General features: G+C 38.2%; 1 protein-coding gene across 1 annotated transcript in view; it reads right to left on the bottom strand.

The window, feature by feature from the left end:
• Positions 1–208: 208 nt before the first annotated feature.
• The window catches only part of APAF1 (apoptotic peptidase activating factor 1), a gene marked incomplete at its 3' end in the record, with an annotated part of 88,896 nt that continues 70,174 nt past the window's right edge, over positions 209–18,930 (bottom strand). The window contains exons 23-27 of the mRNA XM_082666383.1: positions 9,241–9,360; positions 8,801–8,926; positions 7,028–7,153; positions 4,609–4,755; positions 209–355 (exon numbers count right to left, since the gene is read on the bottom strand). Coding sequence (XP_082522509.1) covers positions 209–355; positions 4,609–4,755; positions 7,028–7,153; positions 8,801–8,926; positions 9,241–9,360 — 666 coding nt within the window. The remainder of the gene's footprint in view (positions 356–4,608; positions 4,756–7,027; positions 7,154–8,800; positions 8,927–9,240; positions 9,361–18,930) is intronic.

The following is an 18,930-nucleotide window of genomic DNA, read 5'->3' as shown; positions in this document are numbered from 1 at the left end:
ATGATGATTATGAAAAGTAAGATTAAAGGTGTGTTCATTTGGGAAAAGCTACATTAATAGTATTCATCCAACCACAAACATTTTCGTAATGAATGCAATACTGCAAAACAATTCACAGCTTTATAAAAAGTTGAAATACAGTTTCATTAGGATTTTTTTTTCCAATTCAAAATTAAAAGAGTTCAACTTACATCGCTGCTTAACTATTTTACTCTAAAATCTTTAAAATATATAAAATACCAAGATTATCAACAGTCACATAGGTTTTGAAGTCAGGGGACACATGTATTTTCTTAAGATTGGTTCCATTTGTGTAGAAGGTCTGTGAGGATTCCCCAGTGACAACATTCCACCACTGTTCAGAGAAAAATAAAATTCTTATTAGGTTGGCAATTATAGTGTGAGACAATGTGCAGTGCCAGCTGGATCCTTCACCCCATCACCTCCCCACTCCCAAACTAAAGCAAACACCAGGAAGGATGTCTAAGGTTTAATGCTGAATACAGTATTATCAACCCAGTCCACCATTCCTGATTAACCCTGGTGACTGCCTCACAGCTACCCTACACCTAAACCCACTGTAAGGCATGCTGGAGAATCATGCAGCCTACTCAGAGCTGCAGACAGAAGGCTACACAAAGCCCATTATGGCCATGGCTGGACTGAATTCTCCTGTCTGCATATCGTTCTCAGTGGAATGGAAAGAATGACCCTCTCTTCTCTAAAAATGCCCCTTTGCAGAAATGGACAGGAATTTTGGCAGATATCAAGACTACTGATAATACGGGCTGCAGGATAGAATGTTCTCTCTACTGAATCTTCCCTTTCACCAGGAGTGATTCAAGAGCCCATGACCAAGTTTTTTATTTAAAAGTCTATACATTTACTAAATAAATACTGAACATCTCAAATGTAGCAGGTGCTCTGGCCAAGTCCTTCCTTTCTCTTCCCAATTACTGAATTCACTAAGATTATAACAATATTTATATTCCTTTACTAAATGGAGATCGTGAAGCTTACCTACATATCTCACAACTAAGATGAAGGCAAAAGAGACCATGTACATGAACACCTTTTGAAAAGGCCTCAGGTACATCAAGATTCTGAGTATTATGAATGCAATGATCACTTCTGTGTCCGTGGCAATGCCTAGCATTCCACCTTGCTCGTCTGACTGGGTCAACTATTCATTAGTTATTAGATATTAGTAATGGTAACTGGTAAAAGTATACCTTGTGGACTTAAGTAAACCTCAATGAAGCAACATGTACTAACTTGAAATTTTCCAGGACTAACAATTTTGCTTTATAAAATAGCAGTGTAATCAAGACTGTAGAGGACAGTCGCTAGAGGCAAATCGTAGAGGTAGTAAGGCCCTTAGAGATCACCTAGTCCAACTGCCTCACTTAACAAGTAAGGAAACCAGGGTTGAGACAGAAGAAAGGCCTTGTCACTGTGGACAACACCACTAGCAGGTGGCAGAGATGGAAGAGTTATCCGGCTTCCAAACCAAGTGCACCCACTGCCTTTCCCTCTATTAAAACAGACCACTCGACTTGGAAACACGACCCCAGCCACTAATGTGAATATGGACTAAAAGACAATGATATTAAATAGGACTTATGCAGGGGACTTCTGGGCAGTGAAACTACTCCGTATAATACTACAATGGTGGACACGTGTCGTTATACATTTGTCAAAATTCACAGACTGTACAACACCAAGAGTGAACCCTAATAGAAATTATGGATTTTGGGTGATAATGACATGTCAATGAACATTCATCAGCTGTAACAAATGTACCCTCTGGTGGGGGATGTTGACAGTGGGGGAAGCTGGCACGTGGGGAAGGGGTGGGTATATGGGAACTCTGTACTTTCCATTCAGTTTTGCTGAGAAACTAAATCTGCTTTAAGGAATAAAGTAAATTAAAAAAAAATAGCAGGGATATTTTTGGAAGGAGGGATAAATTGGGAATTTGGGATTAACAGATACAAACTACTATATATAAAATAGATAAACAACAAGGACCTATTGTATAGCCCAGGGAACTATATTCAACATCTTGTAATAACCTATAATGGAAAAGAATCTGAAAAAGAATATATATATATATATTATAATATATATATTATATATATATATATATATCTGAGTCACTTTGCTGTACAACTGAAACACTGTAAATCAACTATACTTCAATTTTTAAAAGATAGCTAACATTTACTCAGGGTACACTATGTGCCACCATGTATAAGTATTTTACTTGTATTAACTCCTTTAACCCTCCCAACCCTATGAGGTAGGTGTTATTATTACACCCATTTTACAGATGAGAAAGTAGAGACTAAATCACCTTGTGCAAGATCACAAAGCTACTGAGTGGCAGATCCGGGCTTTGAATTCAGGTAGTCTGCCCCAAGTCTCACACTCCTGACCTTTATATTCTGTGGCCTCTATGTAATGGAAAACCTGAACTTATCATCATGTATTTCATATTTCAAATCAGCCTTTCTCCTCATGAGTATGAATTAATGTGGATTTCTTGTCATTCTAACAGTATGTACTCTGTGGCATAACACAAGTAAATTACATTATTTTTTACTTATAAATAGGAATAATTTTGAAAGTTTTTTAGCTACTGGATACCTACTTTATCTTACTGACATTCAATTCATACAGCTTGGATTATAAAGTAAACAGACTCAAAAGGCCTATTTTCTTGGACATTACAGCAGCTGTTCCTTTTTACTTTTAATTTGCTCTGTGCTCTTAGATAGTCTCATGAACATGCTGGGTAGATGCAGGCTGGGCTATATCACAACCAGTTTAACCATGCTAGTAATCAAACCAAAAGGAAGAACAGCCTGATTGCCACTGAAATATACAGACTGAATATATAGGCTATAGGCTCTTTCACCCTGAAGACATAACTTCAACATCGATTCTGCTGTTTATTTCAAGGTTCTCCAGGAACTCTGGAAATCTAGTCACTGATCTCTATCATATCTTGTAAGCCAGACTCACAATTATGTGATACCCTTCTATGGTGCCCAGAGCATCAAAAGACATGGTCTCTAGAAGCTCAGTGTCAAAGCTGAGCAGTTAAGTTTTTCAGCAGTTAATACGGCTGAAGACTCCCAGCTTCCAACACAAAGACAGCAATGTCGCTCCTCTAAGAATCATCCTCAGAACAGACTAAGAGTGCAGTTTATCTCTACACTAAAGGAGGACAAGTGGTGATAGTCTCACAATCCCCTAATAACTAAATAAAGGTGTACCTTTATTTAGGTACAGGTTAATGCAACATCTTGTAAGCAGCATTGTATTTTCAATGTAAACTTGTAAAGGAATCATAACATACATCCTCTCATAGAGCTAAAAACTGCCCTCTGATTTATCTTTTTTATAAGCTAGATTTTTACATTAAATAAAATTGCATCTACATAGGTCCCATATAACCAAAAACTTCAATTCAGTCATTCAAATATTTTTGAACATCTATACTATATTAGACAATTAATCAGAATCATCTCCTACAGTTGAATGTTTTCAGTAAGAAAAAACAGTATCGTAAGATCTAATTCATTAGGGTCTAATTCATTAGGGATCTATTTTAAGTGATCAGTACAATACACAGTATCATCTTCAACCCCTTTTACAAGCAAATCACTACTCAAGACTCAGCTCAAGCATTCCCCTCCAATGGAAGCCTCTGCTAACTCCCAAAGGTAGAACTGTCCTCTCCTTTGTGCCTCTACTATCCTTATGCAAATGTGTCCCAGAACCCCTCTTACACTTAGAGACTTTATTTATTTACTGTCTGCTTCCTCCAAAGACTGTCAACCACCTGGGCAAGAACCAAGTCTTAAACATTGTGCCACGTAGCAGTGCCAGCACACAGTGGGCACTTAATACATTCTTAGTGAGTGGATGGATAAAAATATTGCAAGCACCAAAAAATGACCCTGAGGCACCACAACACGCTCAACTGTGGCCTCAGTATTTGCTAATAATAAGTTTGTATAAGGCAATCTACTAAGTAATTTTAGGAAATTCACAACCTCTGTGAACATCAGTTTCCTCACCTACAAACCAAGAATGATAAAATTTAAGCCTCGCAAAGCTGGCTAATAAGATGATGTAAGTAAAGCATTTTGTAAACTATAAAGCAACATGCTGCCGCTGCTATTTTTATTATTATTACTACCACGACTACCACTACCATTACCACTAATACTTAAGAAAGGAAATTTCACAAATAAATTTTTTTAAACATTCAACCAACACAGCTCACAATTAGTGAAGTAGAAAATCAAATTAAGTTAAACACCCCACTTTCTAGCCATTCTGATCGCCTAAGACTTTGTTTGGGGCAGGATGAGAGCTCTGGACTCAGAACATCCCTAACACTGTCATCAAAACTTCCAAGAGATCTGAAGAATGCAGCCTTGCAGATCTCAGTTTCGTCACTCAGAACGGGATAACAGTAATCACCCTTCCTCTCTGATGGGTTGTACGAGGCCCAACTGAGACACAGGAAGTGAAAATAATTTGGAAAGTAGGATACAGGCTGTTCTTTTCTTTCAGTCTTTGAGAAATCCTTACCTTAAGATATCCTCCAGCAGAAACAAGCATTTTGCTATCTGGAGAAAAGCAAAGGTCAGTCACCCAGCCTCCGTGAGTAGCAGCTCCTTCTTCTACTGAAATCGGAGCAAACAAATGAAGAAGCTCACCATTTGAGACATTCCATATCTATAAAAACGATACACAGTTCATTAACAGGGTTATTCAGAAGTTTTATGTATCTATCTATCTCATTTGGAACATATTTGGAAATCTTTCTTAAAAATATAATTACAATTCAGTGATACCTTAGGAATTTTTTTAGATTACATTCTCTCCTGTGCAAATTTTTAAAAACTACTAATTATAATTAAAATGCATTACTTACAATATTTATCATTAACTATACTCCAAAAAATATAACAAAATGACTTAGAGTGACTGATTAGAATACTGTGACTCTTTCACTGAATAAAAGGAGTATGGGGCTTCCCTGGTGGCTCACTGGTTAAGAATCCGCCTGCCAATGCAAGGGACAGGGGTTTGAGTCCTGGTCTGGGAAGATCCCACATGCAGTGGAGCAACTAAGCCCGTGCACCACAACTACTGAACCTGCGCTCTAGAGCCTGCAAGCCACAACTACTGAGCCTGCGCTCTAGAGCCCGTGAGCCACAACTACTGAGCCTGCACTCTAGAGCCCGCAAGCCACAACTACTGAGCCTGCGTGCTGCAACTACTGAAGCCCACGCACCTAGAGCCCGTGCCCTGCAATGAGAGGCCGCCGCAATGAGAAGCCTGAACACCTCAATGAAGAGTAGCCCCCGCTCGCCGCAACTAGAGAGAGCCCGCGTGCAGCAACAAAGACCTGACGCAACCAAAAATTTAAAAAATTCAAAAAAAAAAGAGTATGATGGGAGAAGCAAGGAATAAACAAAAAAGGCCTAACAAATAAACTACCTCAAAAGAACAAAGAATTCTAGTTCAGGATCTACCACTAAGAATATTGACAGACACTATTCAAACACCTAAAGTATATATATTTTAAACAGTTAAGTCCCAGTAAGGTTATATATATATATATATATATATATATATATATATATATATATATATATATATGTATTTTTTTATATTTTATATGTATAAAATAAACAAGCAAGCAAGCATATACATTCACTAAGATTAGTTTACTAAGCTCTTAAAAACAACCCAATTACTTATAGATACTAATATTTTCATTTATTTCCAGTGATACTTAATATATGAGCAGTACTCTAATTTTTCAAAGAAATTATACATCAGAATAAGAAAAACAGAGGCATAAATAGCAAAAGAAAATAATCAAAATCATCATTTGTAAATGTCCCCTGGGAAATCCAAGAGAATCAAATGGAAAAACTGATTATCAAGAATTCAGTAAGACAGCTAGATAGAAGATATATATATAAAAAATGAATAGCTTTCCTATATTTTGAAAAATCAAGAAAAACAGAAAATTTTTTTAATGTACTAAAGAAAAATTTTTAAATAACCCTTATTTAAAGAGACAATTTTTACCTTTAGGGGTTTCTGGAAAATGAAACACTGCCTCATAACCAGTAAAAGAGCCCTTTCATCCAGAGGTGAAAACTCAGAGCAAAATGAATGTTCCCAAAGCAGTCCTGCCCCTTCAGCTGGCATGGCATTTATGAGAATGGTATACAGAAGGTTGGTTACTTAGTCCTCAAGCAAGAGAATCTTAATTTTCCTGGAAAGCCTATCTGATAATGCCCCTATTCCTGCATAATGCATACTGTCTCATTCTTCTGCATTATATACCTACCTATTCCTTGAATTTTAATTCCTCCTTCGTAAAAAACGAACAAAATAACATACAAAAAACAAGACTCTCCTGATTATACCAGTTACCAAAGCAGCCACCCCCAATGCCCAAACTTTTTCCATCAACCGCCCAATCCTTCTAACACAACCAGAGGCAGACAATCCCACGAGGATGGCAATAGGCTCCACTCTAAATGCTGACTACCTAATGGATATAGTCCTAAAGAGACCTTTCAGTGCAGGAAACAGCAGAATTGCAATTCATTTATAATCTAGACAACAATTTACAAAAATTATTTTCCTCACATTCTGCCACTAAAAACAATCTTTGGTTCAGGTCCAAGAATTAAGATGAATCATTCTCAAGCTAACAGCACAGAATCAACTGCAAATAACTAGGGCATCTGCCTCCTCACGTACATGGGAAATGCTTCACTTTACCTCTAAAACGAATTCTTTTCTGCAGTGAAGTGCAGCTGTGAACACAACGTGCCTAAGAAACAGAACAAAGAATGCCTCATCCAACCAGAACCCTGGGGCCTGTGCTTCCCTGTCACATTAGCAAAGGCCCCAGATATGGTACAGAGGGCTAGCCAAAGCTATAAGGAGAGCAGTGCTTTCATGTCAGCAAACACCCTACCCTGATTTCTCCGTTGTCATCTCCAGTTGCCAACAGGCTACTGTCCACAGAGAAGGCAGAGCAGCGCACGCAGCCTTTGTGGCCTCTCAATTCATGAAGAGGGGAAAGGAGTTCAAAACTCCAAATCTGGAAGGCAATTCAGATTGTTTAGGAATAGTAAATACACTCGAAATAAGCATGTATAAACCCTGCCTCGAGTGCTAGTTAGCCATAAATTCAATCATATGAAGTTCTAACATTCAACAGTTCATAAACTTTCATGAGAGGCCCAAATGCCAACTAGCAACCTGGTTCATTTTTTAGAGTTTCCCTTTAATTACTCAAGTAAACTTAAGCTCAAGGATCAAAGTCACAGCTTCCTTAACTTTAGACTTAGAAGGAAGAATAGCAAAGCAGTCTATGGAGTACAGCAGACTTGAGTGGAGTCCTGGCTCCACTATTTACTAGCTCCTTGGCCTAGGACAACCCACATAAGCTTCTCTGGCTTCAGTTTCTTCATCTGTATGATGGAGACAATAGCACCTATAGAGTGAAAATTAAATGAGATAATAGAGACTGAAATTCCTAGCAAAGGGCCTAACGTACGGCAAGAGTACTTTAAAGGTTAGTCCCTATACCATCCTACTATCTTAGCAGCCAAAGGCTGTTCTTTTCCTTCCAATATTCTCCCTGGTGGTTCTGTCATCACCATTTAACAAGCTTAAACTGAAAATGTGTTCCAGGCACTGTGAGCAAAGAACTGGTGGTGCAAAGATAACTGGATTCAGTCCCTGTCCCTGAAAAGTTTCTAGTTTAATCATAAATGTTTGAGCCAACAGTGGTATGAAGTAAATTAACATGAGTAATATGTAATAGGAACACTGAGGGTGGAGCAGCTAATCCTGCCTGAGGGCCAGGAAAGGGTTCACTGAAGGACTGACCTTAAATCTAGGTCTAGAAGAATGAGTCATAATGCTTCCAGGTAAAAAAGGATACAAGGTTGTATCAAGTGAAAGTTAACAGTGCACACAAAAAGATGGAAGTAGAAGTAGTATGGCACAGAGGGAACAATGTAGCAGAAAGAGGTGGTGATGGGCTAAGGAGTTGAGCTTATAAACCATCAGGTCACAGAGGAGTTTCAACAGGGAACTCGGGCAGCAGTAGGGAAGATAAACCGGAGGAAGTACAGACCAGTGGCAGGTCCACCAATAAAAAAGGAGAGCCTGGTCTTCAGGGTGGGGACAAGGAAGAGAACAAGGATCCAGGAGACACTGAGGAGTAATCAATAGAGCACAAAAGACAGGAGAGTCCCAGGCAACTCCAGGGTTCACAGTTTGGAAAGACGGGTAGATAATGATGCCATTAACAAAGATGGAGAACAAAGAAGAGAATGGAGAATGGAGTATTCAATGTCCCCAACCAGGGAGCATCATTTCACTGGAATGTGATTTTTAAAAGCATCGATTTACATCAATTACAAAAAAATTTACTGTGGGTGTACAATTAAATGTAAATCTCTTTCAATGCTTTTTATTGCCTAAAATATTCAGTAGACACTGCCTTTGATTACTAACAGACAAAAGTTATCAGTAAGGGAGAAATCAAAAATCCTCAATGTCATTCACTTAATCTATTTGACACAGACTAAATGTCAATGGGCATCCTCCAAAAATTCACAAAATGAGACAGACATGTAGACAGAAACTTATTATTCTGTTTTACACATTAGTTGGACTCATAATACATAACAAATACCAAGGTCTTATGCATGCACCTTTCAACCGATTGGCCTACCTTTGCAGTCTTGTCAGCAGAGGTAGAAGAATACTTGGTTGCATCAGGAGCAATATCACAAGAAAGAACTGTATCCTGATGACAGACAAAGTCTTTTTCCATTTTTCCAGTAATAATATTCCATACCTTCAAGGAAAAACTCAGAAGTTGACAATTAAGAACATTTTGTCTTACTGAGCATAAACAGCCAGAAGACATCCTATAAACCAAGAGCTTTAGCACACTGGTTGTTCTGACCTCTTTAAGTGCCTTTTAGTACAAAGGCTCATAAACACACAGCAGATGGATGACTGCAGTAGACAGAAAACAGGCATTTCTATTTTAGAAATTTAAAAATTTAAGTATTTACATATCAGCCACCTGCTTTTGGCTGTCACAATATAATCAATGCGATCAATATTAGAATTTTTTTTTTAAAAGAAATGTGTGCTTCAAATTACCTTCACTGTTCCATCAAACGACCAGGAAAGCAATCTTGAATTTTTCAAGAGTTTAAAGTCTTTCACAGTTTCCTGATGGGCTTGCAGAAAGACGTATTCCTCTGATTGCCAATTCCATACCTGAATATCAGAGAAATAAGTCTGCTATAACCCTTTCCCCATAATATCCCATTAGAGAGGTGGAGGTGTATCACTCACTTGTCTAAAGTCTTTCATCCTCATGGCACTTCAGTAAAATAAAGAAGAAAACCAAGTAAGAATACGGTATTCCCATTTTACAGACAGAGAAGAGAAAAGCTGGGGTTAATTAACTTGACTATGGGCAAAATAAAATATTTTTCCTCCTAAATAAAGTCTGTTTTCTTCAGTTGCTTGGAGAGCAGTTAATTATACCAGAAGATAGAGAAAAGTCACAATATGTTCATGAGCTCACCATCTGATTAAATTTTCCAAAGAAAATTATCCCAATTACATATTCACAGATTTCTAAACTTCACAAGTTAGGCCAAGTGTCCAGATTCTGGCTCCAATGAAGCTACTGAATCCTACTGGCCCTATTGCCTGGGAAGGTCAGTTGACCAGAGCAGCTTCAAACCAGGTCGTGGAATTTCTGAGCTTCAGAGATCTTACCTAGCCCCTGATGCAATCCTCAAAATGACAAAAGTGATATAGTACATTATGTTTCACATGGCACTCCAGGAAGAACTCCTCAGATACAAGAGAAAGAGAAGAGATTGCAATGTTGGAGACAATGCGTTCAAAGTAGGCTTGAGAAATGAGCTGGAACTATGCTTCACAAACTGAGAAGGGCACTTCAAACCAAGAGAATGAATGCTAGAGTTAAAGCACAGGAGCAGGAAAATGTGGAAAGATTACAGGTACCTGTTCATAGTTCAATCTGACTGGAACAGGATACATAGAAGGAACAGTAGGGAAAAAAGTTGAGAAAGATATTCAAGGAAACAGCCCAGAGAGCCTGAAGCTAGACTTCTGAGCTGTGGGCAATCAGGGAGTCTCCCACAGAATTTTCTTCTATTTTTTAATATTGGGAATAAAAAGATAATGAAAAAGCAGCCACCATCTCAGGTATGCACATTAGTAATATTCTGGGTCTCCTTTTTGACTGGTGAAGGTTAAACAGTAGAAATGCCTTTAAGGCTTTTCTTACTGGGCTTAGGCAAAATTGTAAAAGAAATTCACCTCTCTTACCCCCTTTCTTTACTCCTCTGTCCTCCACATTTAGCAGTCACCCTCCCAGCCCCACCGAGCCGTGGCTCCCAGATATCTCCATCTTTTCTGAGTGTTCGTTCACAGAAGCAGGGTATCTTGTATGAGAGCAAGGGACCTTAGAAGAGGAGCTGGAGGTGAGAGTAGTTCTAAGGAGGATGAAATGGGAATTTCAGTACTTTAAGAGCGCAGTAAGATATGCTGAGGTAGGGGGACGAAACAGAAGCTCTCTGGCTCCCCAAATCGTATCAGGAAAAATGGCATCCTGTGTGACTAAACATAGAATACCCTGGACCACTACCACTAGGAAACTTCTGGCTCCCTCCTCCTACTGTCTGGGCTTTACTGGACTAGAGGATCAGTGGCTGTTACTAACAGCTCTTCCAGGTTGGCTGGCACTGCCATTCCCAGCTGTGTCTGATTCAATGTTCACTCCTGACTGAGGTTCTTACTGCTACCCTCCACACATCAAGAAGTCAGAGAGCCTTCCTGAGCAGATATAACAAAGAATTTGACAATCACTGAGGGGAAATGAAGACTAGCCTTAGCAGCTTTTGTTGCAGATGCTTTCTGATAAGGCAATGATGACAAGGATACCTTTTTTGTTGACCTCAAACATACTGTGCTAGTTGAATCACCTTATATAATAGCTAAACTTCCACCAGCATTATCAGTCACATGTATAAAGGTTAAGTTTGGGTATGTCTCTACAATTAGCTATAATTTTTGCAATGTATGCACACTGGAATTTTTTCAGCTATATAAATTTAAATTTTAAAAAATGCTAAAGAATCTTTTTATACTTGTAAGAATCAATATATTCTCATTCATTGGCTCAGGTAAACACAGCTACTACTTGGGCTTTATTTACATCAAGGTAAAAGATCAAAAACTACCAAAACAGGGCTTCCCTGGTGGCGCAGTGGTTGAGAATCTGCCTGCCAATGCAGGGGACACGGGTTCAAGCCCTGGTCTGGGAAGATCCCACATGCCATGGAGCAACTAAGCCCGTGAGTCACAACTACTGAGCCTGCGCGTCTGGAGCCTGTGCTCCACAACAAGAGAGGCCGCGACAGTGAGAGGGCCGCACACCGTTATGAAGAGTGGCCCGCGCTTGCACAACTAAAGAAAGCCCTCGCACAGAAACGAAGACCCAACACAGCCAAAAATAAATAAATTTTTTAAGAAAAACTACCAAAACAGACCTCAACTTTCACAGTTCTAGGTGCTATAATCAAGAGAGCTGATTCTTCAAATTTTGGCAATAACTTTAATTGAGCTTGACAAAGATTTACCAAACCCCAACTACATTCCAGGCACTGGGGATACAAAGATGATTAAAATAAACCTCCAAAATGGCAACTATGTAAGGGGTTTTCAGATTTGTTAATTAACTTGATTGTGGTAATTATTTCACAATGTGTACATATATCAAATCATCACATTATGTGTCTTAAACATAATACAATTTTGCCAATTATACCTCAGTAAAGCTGCAGGGAAAAAAAAAAAACCTCCAATTAATTATTTATTAAAACATTAAAAAACTATAAAACAAAAACCCAACCAGTCAATTCTTGGAAATACCTACCAAGATTTTTGTTGCATGAATGTACATGCATTAAAACATTTTAAATGTAAAAAGTATTCTGAGTAGAGCAGAAAAAGAGGATGAAACACAGCTCATTTCTACAAATAATCTAACTTGGATCCTAAAAATATTCCTAGAAATTATTTCTCCCTCTGGCTGAGAATATCTGATCTTCAAGGAGGTCATAAAACCTGTGAATTTAGCTGTTGACAGAAAGACTATACTGTATACAATGTCTCAGCAGAATTTCATCAGATGTAGCTTAGTTTTACACATTTCAAAGCCATCTAGAGAGGAAGAAAGGTGAATATTACACTGAGTTTCAGAGCTAATACACTAGTACCATGGGAGCCTATAATAAGTAAGTTTCTGTACTAAAGGCAAATTTTATTCCAATCATATAGGACTCATAGAGACATAACATAAAAAGATTTTTTCCAAAACAGGTTTTAACAGTGTAGTTAAACATTGCCACTGTAGGAAATATATACATATGTATAAAATAAGAGAATACATACTAACTCCTGTTTGAACATACGCATTTATCTCCTTCTCCTTCACTTCTAAAACCCCACTAAAATGACAAAGTCAAGAATGAGAAAGAAGGTAACAACAAAACATTGGAGGCTGTATCACAGGAGAATGGTAACCAAGAAAACCGAATCTTAAAAGCATTAGAAAGACAAAAGCAACAAAACTGACACTACAGAACTCCCAAAATGCTCAGCAACTGAGGGCACAAAGTACATCCAGAGGTGGGAATGAGGGTGGGGCTAAAAAAAGATGTATCAGGAGTTGTGGGAAGATGGCAGTGATGCAGGCATCTCCTTGAAGCCTCCATAAGAGTAGCAAAGCAACTAAAATAGCAAATCCAAAAATGCACAGACAATATCAACAAGACTAATATCAACAAGACTTAATATCAACATGTTAAGTGACACAGTATCCCCCAAAACCACAAGATACAAGTAAGTGGGGACAAACTGAGAGCTGCAAGACTTGCACAGTAACAGCATCTGTATGGGTAGAAGCAGAGGGAAGCATAATGAGTCTGACAAACCTAAAAACAGGAGAATCTCAAAAGAGCCAAGCACCATCCACTGAAAAGTGCAAAGGACCAACAGGGAACAGCAGCAGAAACTGAGTGCAAGACTGACTGTACTGTGTGGCACAGTCTGGAAGGGCTAAAGCAGTCTAGACCCTATGAACTCTCAAAAATAACCAGGACAATCCTACAATGAGGAGAAACTGTTGGGAATAGAATCTAAAGTAAGAAAAACAAGGATGATGGCAGCAAAGGAAAGGGAAGGTCTCCATAAAAATGAGGGAAGGGGATAGAACAAAGGGATCTCATCAGAACAATGCCATTATTTTTAACACTTCATGAAAACAACAGAACATGGAACTGCAGAGCTGTGAAGAAAGAAATGTTGTCCTTCCCAATCCCTTCAAAAAGTTCAGGAAAACTAATTTCCTGTAAAAAGAAAAGAATCACTATTGAATCCCAAACAATGTTATTATGAGAAAAAAAAAGAATAAAGTGCTGAATAATACTGCTAAAACAAACCAGAAAGAAGAATCTCTGGATTAAAGGACACCAGCACAACTGAGGGTAGGATAGCAATTTTGAGAACAGGGGGATCAGTGAAGGTTTACACACTAAACGCTGAGACATTATACGATCCACACCCCCCTTCCCGCTCTCTTCCCCCACTTAGCTCTAAGAACCTATCTGCCAGGTTTATAACCTCCAGGAGAAGACCAGAGATTCCTCTCTAGGAATCTGACAAGACCAAGACAAAGACCTAAAGACACTGACAACAAAGTTTCCCCATCCAGATCACCTTTCAGAGGAGGTCTCAGTCAATACACAGAGCTCCCAGTCAGCCTTTTAGTATCCATCTCTGGGTAATGAATGATCACCACACAGCTGAGGAAGGCCTTTAAAATAAGAGGCCAAAACATCCAAATAGAAAAAAATTGGAGGGAAGAGCAACTATGCAGGAAAATGAGATTTTGAGGGAAAAAATATATGTAATGTATATGACAAAATTTATACATTATTTATATACCCATCTATCCTCAGAGAAGTAAGATATTTCATCTACAAAACAAGAACACATGCTCTACAGAAAAATTAAACAAACAACAGAAAGGACTCTCCAGCATTAAAAATATAATGGTAGAAATGAAAAACTCAATGAAAGGGTTGGAAGATAAAGCTGAGGAAAACTCCCAGAAAATAGAGTATGGTACAGAAAGATGAAACATAGAAAAAGAAAACTAGATGATCAGTCCAGGAGATCCAATATCTGAATAAGGGATGTTACCAGAAAAAGGAAGCATATGGGGAGTGGGGGGGGGGGGGAGTGAATCAAAGAAATAATTCAAGTAAATTTCTATGAATTGAAAAACGTAAGTTTCCAAACTGAGAAGGGATAGTGCAAGTCAAAAACAATAAATGAAACAAACACACAAAGGCACATCATCATGAAATTTCAAAATTCTGGGGACAAAGCAAAGATCCTAAAATCTTCCAGAGAGAAAGATTAGGAATCAAAATGGCTTCAGACTTCTCAACATGAGCTTTGAAACTTGGAAAAAGAAAAAAACAATGTCTTCAAGGATTTAGGGTAAAATAATTTCCAACTATTACCAAAGGTAGACTTTTCCTAAATTGCACTATGGCAGAAAAGGCATTCATAGTACACTTGGTCTACTTAGTCATAACAATGACACTAATGACCTAAACAAACTTTTGTTGTGATTGTGTCGGGATGACACGGATCGACAAAAGGGTGTGTGTATATGTTGGAGGTAGGACAAGTGGGAGGAGAAACAGAGCTAAATTTTCATCTTAATATAAGGAATTCAGTAGATAAACCCTCAAACCTAAAAAATCAAGAATTAGCACTACAAGCATGCAGTATAGGGTCATGAAGGTAAACAGCAAAAGAAACATCTAAAAGCTAAAAGTGATGCTTTAAGAGAAAGAGAAATGGGGGAGTCTATTTTTTATAATGAGCCTTGTAATACTATGACTTTTAAAAGTATGTGCACTGGAACTTTGATAAATATAAAGTAAGTTTTAAAAGAACGTATATACACACAAGTGATTCCTCACGGAGGGGTTGGAGCTGCAGCAGACGCAGCCCTGGGCAGCCCCTTCTCTGCCACCTCCTTCTCTTCCTGAGGGCTCCCCACTCCTCTTGCCCTCCGACGCTACCCAGATAACACTGAAGAAAACCTCTGTGCATAAATATTTCTCCATACTTGATTATTTTCTTAAGACAGGAATAAAAATGTTCAGTCAAAAGCCACGTGGCTAACAGGGTCTTGATGCTCCAGCCAGGTGTCAGGCCTGTGCCTCTGAGGTGGGAGAGCCGAGCTCAGGACATTGGTCCACCAGAGACCTCCCAGCTCCATGTAATATCAAACGGCAAAAGCTCTCCCAGAGATCTCCATCTCAATGCTAAGACCCAGATCCACTCAACGACCAGCAAGCTACAAAAAACTAGCAAGACAGGAACACAACCCCACCCATTAGCAGAGAGGCTGCCTAAAACCATAATAAGGTCACAGACACCCCAAAACACACCACTGGACGCGGTCCTGCCCACCAGAAAGACAAGATCCAGCCTCATCCACCAGAACACAGGCACCAGTCTCCTCCACCAGGAAGCCTACACAACCCAATGAACCAACCTTAGACACTGGGGACAGACACCAAAAACAACGAAAACTACGAACCTGCAGCCGGCAAAAAGGAGACCCCAAACACAGTAAGTTAAGCAAAATAAGAACACAGAGAAACACACAGCAGATGAAGGAGCGAGGTAAAAACCCACCAGACCAAACAAATGTAGAGGAAATAGGCAGTCTACCTGAAAAAGAATTCAGAGTAATGATAGTAAAGGTGATCCAAAATCTTGGAAATAGAATGGAGAAAATACAAGAAATGTTTAACAAGGACATAGAAGAACAAAAGAGCAAACAAGCAATGATGAACAACACAGTAAATGAAATTAAAATTTCTCTAGAAGGAATCAATAGCAGAATAACTGAGGCAGAAGAACAGATAAGTGACCTGGAAGATAAAATAATGGAAATAACTACCACAGAGCAGAATAAAGAATGAAAAGAATTGAGGACAGTCTCAGAGACCTCTGGGAAAACATTAAATGCACCAGTATTTGAATTACAGGGGGCCCAGAAGAAGAAGAGAAAACGAAAGGGACTGAGAAAATATTTGAAGAGATTATAGTTGAAAACTTCCCTAATATGGGAAAGGAAATACTCAATCAAGTCCAGGAAGCACAGACAGTCCCATACAGGATAAATCCAAGGAGAAACGTGCCAAGACACATATTAATCAAACTATCAAAAATTAAATACAAAGAAAAAATATTAAAAACAGCAAGGGAAAAACAACAAATAACATACAAGGGAATCCCCATAAGGTTAACAGCTGATCTTTCAGCAGAAACTCTGCAAGCCAGAAGGGAGTGGCAGGACATATTTAAAGTGATGAAAGGGAAAAACCTACAACCAAGATTACTCTACCCAGGAAGGATCTCATTCAGATTCAACGGAGAAATTAAAACCTTTACAGACAAGCAAAAGCTAAGAGAATTCAGCACCACCAAACCAGCTTTACAACAAAAGCTAAAGGAACTTCTCTAGGCAGGAAACTTAAGAGAAGGAAAAGACCTACAATAACAAACCCAAAACAATTAAGAAAATGGAAACAGGAACATACATATTGATAATTACCTTAAATATAAATGGATTAAATGCTCCAACCAAAAGACATAGACTGGCTGAATGGATACAAAAACAAGACCCGTATATATGCTGTCTACAAGAGACCCACTTCAGACCTAGGGACACATACAGACTAAAAGTGAGGGAAAAAGATATTCCATGCAAATGGAAATCAAAATAAAGCTGGAGTAGCAATTCTCATATTAGACAAAATAGACTTTAAAACAAAGACTATTAGAAGAGACAAAGAACGACACTACATAATGATCAAGGGATCAATCCAAGAAGAAGATATAACAATTGTAAATATTTATGCACCCAACATAGGAGCACCTCAGTACATAAGGCAGATACTAACAGTCATAAAAGGGGAAATCGACAGTAACACAGTCATAGTAGGGGACTTTAACACCCCAATTTCACCAATGGACAGATCATTCAAAGTGAAAATAAATAAGGAAACACAAGCTTTAAATGATAAAATAAACAAGATGGACTTAACTGCTATTTATAGGACATTCCATCCAAAAACAACAGAATACACTTTCTTCTCAAGTGCTCATGGAACATTCTCCGAGACAGATCATATCTTGGGTCACAAATCAAGCCTTGGTAAATTTAAGAAAATTGAAATTGTATCAATATCTTCTCCAACCACAACACTATGAGACTAGGTATCAATTACAGGAAAAAATCTGTAAGAAATACAAACACATGGAGGCTAAACAATACACTACTTAATAATCAAGAGATCACTGAAGAAATCAAAGAGGAAATCAAAAAATACCTAGAAACAAATGACAAAGAAAACACGATGACCCAAAACCTATGGGATGCAGAAAAAGCAGTTCTAAGAGGGAAGTTTACAGCAATACAATCCTACCTCAAGAAAGAAGAAATATCTCAATTAAACAACCTAACCTTACACCTAAAGCAATTCAAGAAAGAAGAACAAAAAAACCCCAAAGTTAGCAGAAGAAAAGAAATCATAAAGATCAGATCAGAAATAAATGAAAAAGAAATGAAGGAAACAATAGCAAAGATCAATAAAACTCAAAGCTGGTTCTTTGAGAAGATACACAAAATTGATAAACCATTAGCCAGACTCATCAAGAAAAAAGAAAGAAGACTCAAATCAACAGAATTAGAAATGAAAACGGAGAAGTAACAACGGACACTGTAGAAATACAAAGGATCATGAGAGATTACTACAAGGAACTATATGTCAATAGAATGGACAACCTGGAAGAAATGGACAAATTCTTAGAAAAGCACAACCTTCTGAGACTGAAACAGGAAGAAATAGGATATATAAACAGACCAGTCACAAACACTGAAATTGAAAATGTGATTAAAAATCTTCCAACAAGCAAAAGCCCAGGACCAGATGACTTCACAGGCGAATTCTATCAAAAATTTACAGAAGAGCTAACACCTAACCTTCTCAAACTCTTCCAAAATATAGTAGAGGGAGAAACACTCCCAAACTCATTCTATGAGGCTACCATCACCCTGATACCAAACCCAGACAAAGATGTCATAAAAAAAGAAAACTACAGGCCAATGTCACTGATGAACATAGATGCAAAAATCCTCAACAAAATACTAGCACACAGAATCCAACAGCACATTAAAAGGATCATATACCATGATCAAGTGGGGTTTATCCCAGGAATACAAGAATTCTTCAGTATATGCATATGAATCAATGTGATATACCATATTAACAACTGAAGGAGAAAAACTATATGATCATCTCAATAGATGCAGAAAAAGCTTTTAACAAAATTCAACACCCATTTATGATAAAAACCCTCCAGAAAGTAGGCATAGAGGGAACCTACCTCAACATAATAAAGGCCATATATGACAAACCCACAGCCAACATTGTTCTCAATGGTGAAAAACTGAAACCATTTCCACTAAGATCAGGAACAAGACAAGGTTGTCCACTCTCACCACTATTATTCAACATAGTTTTGGAAGTTTTAGCCACAGCAATCAGAGAAGAAAAATAAATAAAAGGAATCCAAATCAGAAAGAAGAAGTAAAGCCATCACTGTTTGCAGATGACATGATACTATATATAGAGAATCCTAAAGATGCTA

The sequence above is a fragment of the Grampus griseus genome (assembly GCF_964374135.1).
Source record: "Grampus griseus genome assembly, chromosome: 11".
NCBI lineage: Eukaryota > Metazoa > Chordata > Mammalia > Artiodactyla > Delphinidae > Grampus > Grampus griseus.
The sequence above is the reverse complement of the archived record's forward strand: the minus strand, read 5'-3'. Positions and strand labels throughout refer to the sequence as shown.